This window comes from Gracilinanus agilis, chromosome 1 (assembly GCF_016433145.1).
Source record: "Gracilinanus agilis isolate LMUSP501 chromosome 1, AgileGrace, whole genome shotgun sequence".
NCBI lineage: Eukaryota > Metazoa > Chordata > Mammalia > Didelphimorphia > Didelphidae > Gracilinanus > Gracilinanus agilis.
Window position 1 is genome coordinate 345,348,162 of NC_058130.1, and position 11,088 is coordinate 345,359,249.

The 11,088-nt window shown below is 33.8% G+C and overlaps 1 protein-coding gene across 1 annotated transcript in view; it reads left to right on the forward strand.

Annotated features, from left to right (window-relative positions):
* TENT2 (terminal nucleotidyltransferase 2) overlaps positions 1–9,104 on the forward strand; it is a 97,803-nt gene extending 88,699 nt beyond the window's left edge. Inside the window, exons 14-15 of the mRNA XM_044663291.1 lie at positions 6,889–6,968; positions 8,970–9,104. Of these exons, the coding sequence (XP_044519226.1) occupies positions 6,889–6,968; positions 8,970–9,044 (155 nt within the window). The 3' untranslated portion in view covers positions 9,045–9,104. The remainder of the gene's footprint in view (positions 1–6,888; positions 6,969–8,969) is intronic.
* Positions 9,105–11,088: the final 1,984 nt, after the last annotated feature.

Sequence of the window (11,088 nt, forward strand, 5' to 3'; positions counted from 1 at the left end):
GATAGGCAAGTGTTTCTTTCTAAAATGCCAGTCTTTTTTCATTAATTTATAGGAACTACAAGTAGTATGAATTTAGTCTAGACTTGCTAAAAGAAATGAAAAGTTATATAATTAAAAATTATCAATAAAGAAGTTATAAGTCAGAATAATTTAAGGAGTGATACCTAGCATACTGCTATTTATGTTCAGTGGTTGATTACTACATGTTTGTAGATAATATTAAACATTTTGCTAAAGGGTTACAAAACAACTAAAGTACAAAATGACCATACATTTTATTCTTAAGTATTGGTTACTTTAAACTGCTAAACATGATGAAGTTTGATCTGGTATAGCAAACCAAATTTTTCCATTAAAAATAATACTATAGTACAAAGTAGCTTTCTCTCTCAAGTAATAGCCTTTCTAAGCTATGAAATACAAGAGCAGTGTTTTAAATTATTATATTTATGGACTATTGTATTTATTTCCATTTCTAACATAACCTAGGCATATATAATGCCACATTAATTTAAATTTTTTTTTTAATAAATTGTATATTTTTGTACATATGACATATATGTCATATATATTTGTATATATGACATTAAAATAGACTCATACTTTACTGAAATTGTGGTATTACTATTCACTAAATTTTAGTACTCAATAGTCTGTCTTTGTCCCTAAAGTCGTAAAAATAAGCATCAGAAAAACTTAAAACAGTTCAGTGATATATTTAGTTTGAAGCCACAGTTGGAGTATATCTTTTACTATACATTTGTAAAATAAAATACATTTTGAGTTTTCGTGGAGATTTTTCTCTACCTTTGGTAATATTTTGCTGTTCACTTGAATTAAACAAGTGTTTATCCATTTTCTTGCTTCATTTTGAGAATAAATTAGTGTTAGTTGCCAATATTCTTAAATGTTTAAATATGGGTAATTAAAAGTCAGCTTCCATTGAAGAAACATAATACTCAAGAGAGTACTGGTGCATGCCTCCTTCATCATCTCCTAAATGACTATTTATGTTAGTGCTACCATAGTATTTCATTTGGAGTTTGGCCTTATCCATATCCGTGTCAGCATATGCATGTCCATCTTTCTCAGTCTTCCTAGCTTTCTCCCTATCAAATTTTTTCCTTTGGAGGAAGCAGGCTCTACCAAAAACATATGCCTCTATCTCAGAACTAGAAAAGGGTATTTGACAGTTGTGCCTAGGTGTCAGCTGGGTGCTAATCCTTAATTGTAAAAAACATACTCACACGTCTGTACCTTTTGTGGTTTCTTACCTTGTATCCTCTTGTCTCCCTGCCATTTCCTAGGAGTTATACTATTTCTTGTTTTCCCAGTGTCAACAAGATGTATCTACCATAATCATACTTCTTTTCTTTGCAGAATCTCAGGGTTGGAAAGAGAACTCAGACATCATCTAGTTCAAAGCATACTTGAATAGGAATCTCCCTGTGTAGTATGCCTGGCAAATGGTCATTTAACATCTATTTGATGAACTTTTGTTTTAAGGAAACCACTACCTCTTAAGGCAGCCCATTTTGCTTTTTGGATTGCTCTTAATTATTAGGAAGCTTTTTCCTTCCTTAGATTTGAAGTCTCCTTTTCTTCTTTTTCTATTTATTGCCATTGGATAGCCCTTTTCCACATAACACTATTTTCAGGTCTTTTATCATCCATATCTTCTTCCATTATATTTGCTGTATTTTATTGATTTTTTTTTAAAACAATATTGTGCCCCAAACTGAACATAATATTTATTCCACATGTAGTCTGACCTGACAGGGCTCTCACCTTCCTCATTCTGAAACCTAAAATTATATCAGCTTGTCAGTTTGTAATGGAAGAGTATAGGGTGAGGGTCTTTTGGCTAGGTAACAGTTCACATGAAAAAAAAGCCTGATTATTCATTACAATATAGAAATTTACAATTATCTGTATTAAATTTTGTTTTATTATATTTTATCTATCCTAACCATCAGTATTATTTTTGAACTTGTCTCTTTTCTGCATTGTATAGTGATTTCCCTCCAGCTTTCACCCATTTGCAATTTTTTTGTAAATTTTAGGTATGCCATAAATTTGCAAAAATTAGGTATGCCATCTATCCTTATCCAAATAATTGATGAAACTATTGACTAGCCTAGCTCCAAAGACAGGTTCCTGGGGGCACTGTATTAGAAGCCTCCTTCCAAATTGTCATTGCCATAAATCATTTCTCTTTGAATACATTTAACTATTTGCTATTAACCTAGTTATAGAGTCATCTAATCCAAATCTATCCATCATGTGTAGAAGGTTACTGTGAGAATTATAATAAAACTCAGCTCTGTTATTATCAATAATCTTCATTTGAGGTCCATGCCATCTGCTTTTACTATCTTCTACGGATCACTGAATAACAGGTTTTACCACTTTTTCCAGATTCTTAAAGCCGTTATCTACTATAGAGTTTTTTATTGTTTTAAAACTCTAGTAATCTGTCTTTGAAAAATAAATTTAGGTTGTTTGTGATGAATCCATACGGATGAGGGGCCTGGCTTATAGTGATTATTGATTTTTCTCTAATTGCTTCAAAACTATCTCTTTTTTAGTAATGTGTCATTGAATTTTGCCAAGAATCGAAGTTCTTGCCAAGTTCATTGTATTATAGTTTGAAGAATCTACCCTCTTCCCATCATCATTTCTTGGAGCAAAATAACCTGCCTTCTCCTTTAAGGTTGGACCCTCTTATGGAAAGACTCACTCTCTCACTACCTATTTCCAGAGCTTCAGTGGTCCTTACTCTGCCTTTCCTTCTCTGTGTCATTTTTTTAGCCTTTCAGCCTCCTGATAGAATCAGGATTCCTTTTGGCCTCTTCAAATTCTTTCTTTCTTGTTTACTTCTTGAAGCACTTCTTTGATTTTTTTTAAGGAACATTCCATTCTCTCTAAAATCTGAAGATTTGAGTTTCTTTCTCTCTTTTCTGGTAGAGAAAACAAGTATATTCACTTAATCCTGTTTGTCTCTATTTCCTCATCTATAAAATGAACTGGAGAAGGAAATGGCAAACAACTCCAGCGTGTTGGCCAAGAAAATCCCCAAATGGGGTCACAAAGAACAGGACATTACTGAAAACAAATGAAAAAAAAATTGAGAAATGGATGTTTGAAGTGAACAGAAGGGGAAATGTTTTAGAAGATGTGTTTCAGTGGTTCCATGATCTCATCTGTACAAATTATGAGCCATTTAGATCTTTTCACCCTATGTGATTCTTGTTCTTATTAAGGGCTTGAAAGGTCTTGCCCTGCTTCCTTTAATATTTTGTGGATAGGATATCAGTGAAATGCATATTATCTCTGTTATTTCTTCACTTTTACTTTATAACTGTGCTACTGAATTTCTGATAATATTTGTTCTTGGTTAGTTTACTTCTCTCCTGCAAATCCATAATGTAATAGTGTATTTTTATCCATTGTGGACCTTTTCAGGACTCTTTAGGTGACTTGTAATTTGGAACTCATGTTTAAAAGAACCTTGGATCTAAATCCTGGCACAAGTATGTACTAGATTAATGACTCTGGAAAAACTATTTAACTTCCCTGAACTTCAGTTTCCTTGTTTATAAGCTAGGTATAATAACAGTGCCTCCCTTTTTTTTTTTTTTTTTTTTTTTTTTAACCCATAACTTCTTTGTATTGGCTTCTTGGTGGAAGAGTGAGTGGTAAGGGTGGGCAATGGGAGTCAAGTGACTTGCCCAGGATCACACAGCTGGGAAGTGTCTGAGGCTGGATTTGAACCTAGGACCTCCCATCTCTAGGCCTGGCTCTCAATCCACTGAACTACCCAGCTGCCCCCAGTGCCTCCTTCTTGAGGATGTTGCAGGCACTTGGTGTTTTGTAAAAAATGCTTTGCAAATCTAGTTATAAATTATTTTTATTTAGTAATTTTAAGCCATATAGAACATTGCTGTTAAAAAGATTGGCTTTTGTGGCATCAAGCAATTTGGAAACCATTGAAAACACTACATGTTTGCCAAATGCAGTTCAGCTTGTTCTCTTTTTATTTCAGGCCTATCCTTTTGACAGCTGTTACCCTTTCTCCACTCTCTCCTATGCCTTTCTGCCTTTCCCTCCCAATACCCCTTTCTCCCCCCCCCCCCCCCCCATTGCATTTTGTAATCTGGGTAATATATTTTGAGGAGTATTAGAAGTTGTAAGTCTAAACATCATTGTTCTTTATTAAAATGCAAATGGAGCTAAGCTTTCTAGTATATACTGTCTTTCATTATCCTATCCCTTACTCTTGTTAGTCCATACTAAGTTGTGCCTCTTTTTAGTACCAAAACTAATGCTCATGCATTATTCCAATGGAGATCCCACGGTAGTCAGAGAAGTAATCTTATTCAGCCTGTAGTTTTTGGATCTGAGCCACTAATTTGGGTCATTAGTTTGGATATTTTTTTATATCTCAAGAGTAAAACTTTAGACTTTTGTTTCTGAATCTCACTCTCCTTTCCCCAGAAAATCAATTGAACCTCTCTCACTACAGCTCAGTAGTCTTTTGTAATTGGTTCTCTTCTACCCAGAATTATTGTTCTACATTTGTATTACTCAACCCTTACTTCTTTCATCTCTTTCCTCACTTTAATCTGATTTCTATTTTGTTGAAAAACATCAGGCCTATCCAGGGTAAACTTCAATATCTGTTCTCAGAATCTCTCGTCTCTAGCTCTCCTGTTATCTTTTTATTTAAGGAAATTGTTTTCTCTCCACCTGTCTGAGTTTAACATTGCTACCTGTGCTCTTAATTTCATACTTTTTTCACTTTCTGTGTTCCCTTAATTATCTCTTTAGTTCCTTAGAACTCAACCAGCCAACCTCTGTAACCTCTATTTTTCTTATTTAATTCTTTAATATCTGAAGGTATATTTGTTTATTCTCTCCCCATTAGGATGTTATCCTTTACATCATCATTTTTCTCTGGGTGTTTAAATCTGTTAATTTTTTTGTGTTTTTCTGGGCGCTTGTGTTTATATTTTAAAGTTTTTTCTTAGTTCTGGTATTTTCATCAGAAATATTTGAGGGGCAGCAGGTGGCTCAGTTGATAAAGAGCCAGGCCTGGAGATGAGAAGTCCTGGGTTTAATTGTAGCCTCAGATACTTCCTAGTAGTATGACTGTGGGCAAGTCACTTAACCCCAGTTGCCTACCCTTGTAATAAGGAATAAGGTAAGGTAGAGAAATTTAGAAAAGTATATTTGAAAATGCAAGCTTGAGTTGAACATTCTCAGGGCTTTTGGAATGTGGCAGAAAGGGCACAGAGCTTGTGAACTCTGGGACAGTTGGGAGGTTTGCCACTGGTGGAGGAGCTTGTGCCCTGATCTCACTGGAGAAACCCCACTTGAGGAACTACAAAATAGGTCTGGATCAGCAGCTTTGGAGGGTGGACCTCCAGGTCTGTGACAGCCTATTGGAGTGACCCAGTGGAGTTAGTGGACTGTACCAACATCCTGGACCCTGGGACAGCAGAGAACATCGTTGGAGCAAGTAGTGCTATCCCCAAACCCTATCAAGCTTGTATTTAGTCTAGTATAGTGTAGTGTAAGTTTTATCTTTCCTGCCCTGATTTCCTGGACCACCTAAACTCCTGTATCTTCCCACCTATAGTAGTTAAGAGTAGTTTGCCCCATTCCCACTTGCCCTACCTTATTTAATTATTAAAATATAATTAATGAAAAATTATTAAAATTTAAAAAATTTATGTTGCTTCCTACTGTCTCATTATAACCTGAAAGTACTCTCACAAATATTTAAGTAGTTTCCCTGGCTAAGTTGAGTGTTTAACTGTCATATCAAATATTCCAGACTCCCCCATTCCCCTGTTTCATCCTTTACTACCCTTAGGCCATGGTACCAATACTTAATATTGGTTCTAAGACAGAAGGTAAGTGTTTTTAAAAAATACATGAAAAAGTCCTCTTCCATTAAAGATCCATTTTTCTCTTGTAGGCTTATACTTAGCTCTGCAAAGAACATTGTTTTCTATGTAAACCTATATATTTTTTGCTTTTTGGAACATTATATAACTATTTGCATCCTTTTTTTCTTTGATATTGAGAGTTCTGAGTTTTATCTATGACATATGTAGGACTTTTCCTTTTGAGATTCCTTTTAGGAGATGATAGTTGGAGTCTACCTGTCTTTACTTTGCTGTCTTGTTCCAGTAGAGCTGAAAAAATTTCATTTATGATTTCTTGAAATAGGGCATTTTAGGGTTGTTTTTTCTCCTTGTTTTCATGAAGTTCCGTGATTCTTAAATGATTTTTCCTTGATCTGTTTTCTAAGTCAGTTGTTTTTGTTATCAGATATCTTAACATTTCTTCCATTTTTTTAATCTTATGATTTTGTTCTAATATTGCTTACCATCTCATGGAATTAATGGTTTCTCTTGAGACCATTCTTATTTTCAGGGATTCCATTTGTGGAGGAAATTTTACCATTTTTATTTTTCTTCTATTTCTTTCATCTTATTCTTTCATTTTTTTATCTTTTACTTTCTTCTAAATATTCATGTAGTCATTAATGTAAAAAATTTTTTTTGCTGTTGAGTTTCTACTTACACTTGTTATGTAGTTATTCACTCCAACCAGATTTTGTTTCTCTTTTTTTCTGACTTCTAACTTAAAACAGTTTGCTCTTCCCCTACTCACAACTTCAACTGCCATGTCAGTGGTTATGATTTCTAAATCTGTTTTTTCTTCACACTTAAGCTTTGGCCTTCTAAATTCAACTTCCTACTGAACTTTTCTACTTTATTTTTTGAGTAGATATCATATACATAAAAATATGAACATTAAAATTTCCTGTGAGCAATAGTTTTAACAAATTCCTACTATGTGCATTTAACATTCCAGAACCATTTGATGGAACAAATACAGCCAGAGCTGTGCATGAAAAGCAGAAATTTGACATGATCAAAGATGAATTTCTAAAGGTAAGGTATTGCTTTAGAATTGAAGATATTATTTTCTTAGATTTTTGGTGAGTTCCAGAATAAATAGCTAAATGGTAATTGGAAGAGAACCAAACATTTAATATGACACTACTCGTTATCATCTCTTAAAGTAAAGTGTACTCTGGTTCTTAATACTGTAAAAACATTGATTACTTGGAATCAAATAGATATGTCCAAAGAAATGTGGGCCATTGCAAAATTTCATTTTATGCTCAGGAAAACATCCACTGCAGTTTCTAAGGAGCTAGAAATGTTAAGGCTTCCCATTGATTTCTGGGAGTTTTAGGATAGATATCTGACTTTAAAGGAATGCATTTCTTCTACCTCTTTGTGTGTGAACCACCCCAATTAAGCAAGTAAAAAGGCAGAACAGGCAGCTTTCATTTATTCTCTTTTGCCCCATACACTAATTTCTTTTGCCAGGAGTCTTTCTCTTCTTCCTAATGTCATTGTATTAAAGCCTGATGTGTGGTATAGTTGAGGAATTAAAAAAACAAACACAAAACAGAAATTTCAGTTTCATTTCAATTCAACAAGCCTTTGCTAACTTTATATATATGGGCAAAATATTGCTGCAGGAATAAAAAGACTAAACTAGCTAAACTGTGAGGCCCTTTAGGAGTTGTTAAATGTATGTATGGCCAGCAGCAGCATTATTTTTACAGTGGATGATGTATCAGAAAACTTCAGCTGAGGCACTAACTGTGCTTGTAAAATGTGGGACCTTGAACGAATCACTTCACTTTTCTGAGACTCATTTTCCCCATTAAAAAATCAAGTACTTTGGGGCAGCTGGGTAGCTCAGTAGATTGAGAGCCAGGCCTAGAGATGGGAGGTCCTAGGTTCAAATTCGGCCTCAGACACTTCCCAGCTGTGTGGCCCTGGCCAAGTCACTTGACCTCCATTGCCCACCCTTACCACTCTTCTACCTAGGAGCCAATACACAGAAGTTAAGGGTTTAAAAAAAATGTAAAAAAAAAAAATTAAGTACTTTAACTTTTCCCAGTAAATGGCACCTTCCTTTTTAGCAAAGAAGTAGAATTAAACAAAATAGACTTAATATAGGCTGCCTCTATGATAAGCCTCTGTCTCATTCTACCTCTTCAGTGTATAAACCTCTCTACCAAGAGGGAGGGGGAAGTAGTTTTTAAAAACAATCATGCTTTCAAGACTGACCATTAGTTTCTTCTGTTTCATGCCCAGCCTCTACTTAACAAGCCTCTTATTTATTGTGTGAATTAAATGAAATAATTGTATTTGAGAGGTGGCATAAAACACATGTTCTTTCATTTCTAAACAAATGTACTTTCTTTAAAGTCCTGTGTGACTCCTCCTCATTGAAGAATAGAGGTCACCCTGAGCTCTCAAAAGCTGTGCCAGCAGAGAGAGAGAGAGATAGCCCTGGCATTTTCTAGCAAGTTGGAAAGACCTGAGTATCAACTAAACTAGCTAATGTGGGAAAATTGACCCCTGCTTTCTGAAGCCTTGGCTGCTGAGACAGAAGTTGAGGTTCACAGGTATTCTTCAAGCAGCATGTAAACATTTTCTTATCAAGCCTAACTTGTAATAGTTAATTGATTTTTATCATTTGATAGATAGCTTTTTGTACAGATAATGCCACTAATCGTTTAATAATTAAATTCAGAACAAAGCAGAGAGAACTTCAGCCTTTGCCAAGTACCTAATTTTGAGTAAACCCAAAAGGGACCTCCTTTGTAAAATGGGTGCTGTTGACTCCTTTGGGAATAATGCTCATGAGCTCTAAGTTACATATGGGGTTTACCTGGTTCTCTTCCTTGTTGGAAAAGTGAAATTATATAGTTAGTGAAGTGAAGAATTATGAAAAAGAATGTTATCTTTTAATGGTTGAACCAAAATGAGTGTAATAATCTAAATCACATTACTTGTTTGTTTGAAGTTAATGAATTGAAACAAAGCAAATGTAGATGTTTAAGAATGCTTTTTTTCTCTCTCTCCCAGTCATGGCACAGATTGAAAAGCAAGAGAGACTTGAACAGTATACTACCTTTAAGAGCTACTATGCAGAAAAGATAACTGGCTTCTAATCAATTCCTAATCACTTCTGAGAAATAAAGGACATTATTAACACCTCAATGCATTTTGTTCCCTCCATCCTGTTTTTTTTTAATTAAATGTTTTCTTTTTCAGATTTTGTTAAAAATATTTGTATAAAAGATTGCATATTTTATTATGGCATTTGCTACTATAAACCTTAGCTTAAAAATGCATTTCTAAAAATAAATACATTATTGACTTATGGTAGAGGTTATTGTGCCATAAGTTTCAGGACTCAAAATTAACTAGATTTGTGAAACTGGTTGGAGCAATTAAAAGAACTTCAAAAGGATTAAAATATAATTGAACCAAATTAACACAGAAGAGATTTGTCAAATTTATGGGAAAGGTGTGATCAATATCTTCAAAGTATAACAACATTCAGTTGCTATTCCTTTGTCCAGATCTACACTAGCAAAACGAAAGTTGAAGCAAAAAAAGTTACCAGAACTTTTTGTTTAACTTTCTAGGGTTGATGATGGGACCTTAGGATTTGACCGTTTTAGCACAGGACAGGAAAGTTCATTTGGGTTACTATTAATTTTGCTTGTTGAAACAATAATACATTTTGCACTGTATTGCACCATAGTCCTGTGAACATTAATTCATTCTGGGTTGTTCCCAGATTGGTGTAGTCAAATGTCGACATACTGGAATATCTCCCAGTGTTTCTAATAGCTCAATATAGTGAGCTCTTATCCTCTACTCAGAATTTTTCAATGTTTATTTTCCCTGTGACATGAAACAACAGAGACAATTATCAGTTAAGATTATATCCTAGTTGTAGTATCAGGATTTTTCTGAATACTAAATCATAGGAATAATAATCTAAACTGCAATTTTTAGACAGCAAGCTTCTATAAAATATTTTAAATGATCCATCACAAAATGAATATATGTAGATGTTTAAAATTTATAAAGAGTATATCAAGGATCTTTTTTTTTTTAAGTATTTCCTTTCCACATGAAGAAAGTAGTGGTGACTGCTAAAATAGCTGCTAAAATAAGCCAAGGTTTTTTGTTTTAATTTTGTGTAAATATTTGTAAATTGGTCAGCTATTATTGTAAATTGAAATATAAAAAGTAATTAAAATTTTTAACTTTTTAAAAATGGCTGTATGAAAATTTTTTCAGACCTGCTATATAGCACAGTAGCCTGTAATTTGTTATTTGTTATTGCAGAACAATTCATATGTCTAAACTATTGCTTTTCATTAATTTCAGGAAGGGTGCACATTTTTATTTTTCTTTTAAGTTTAATATTTTGTATGGTATCAAGTGGAATAAAGTTTATATATGGAAAGTATTAGTTTTTTCCTATGAATTTGTTAATTGCACATCTCCTAAATAGTTTCTCTTATTAAATGGCCAGGAAGAGAGGTGGCGAAAGACAAAAAATTTCTCATGTGTTTTTTCTCTCAAAAGCATATACCTGACTCAAGAAAATGAAATGAATCTAAAGACCTACATATAATGCTGTAAGATTACTCTCTGACCTATCAATAATATTCTTAGTTTTTTCAATTAATTTCAGTAGATATTTTTTTAAGCATCCAGTATATGCAAGGAGCTTATGCAAATGCTATGATCTTTTGATGTTTAAGTAAGACAGTTCCTGTCTTTGTATTTAAAGAGACTTCAGCATCATGGTTTGTTTGTTTTTTTCTAAGTCCTTTTCTCCTGTCTTAGATTCTTAGTATCAGTTCCAAGGAAGAAGAGCAGTAAGGAAGGGCTAGGCAAGTGGGGTTAAATTGACCTGTCCAGGGTCACATAGCTGAGAAATATCTGAGGTCAGATTTGAACCCATGTCTTCCTGACTCCAGGCCTGGCTCTCTATCCACTAACCACTAACTGTTTGTCTCCCATCGTTTTTATTAGGTAAATTTAATCATATTATTATACTTGACTGTTTAAATAACACAAAACTTAGATATTTAGTTGTTGTGGTTTTTTTGCCACCTAAATATGTCCTCAAGATGAAAGTTAACTCTTAATACAAAGTATTAATTTATCTAGTACTATT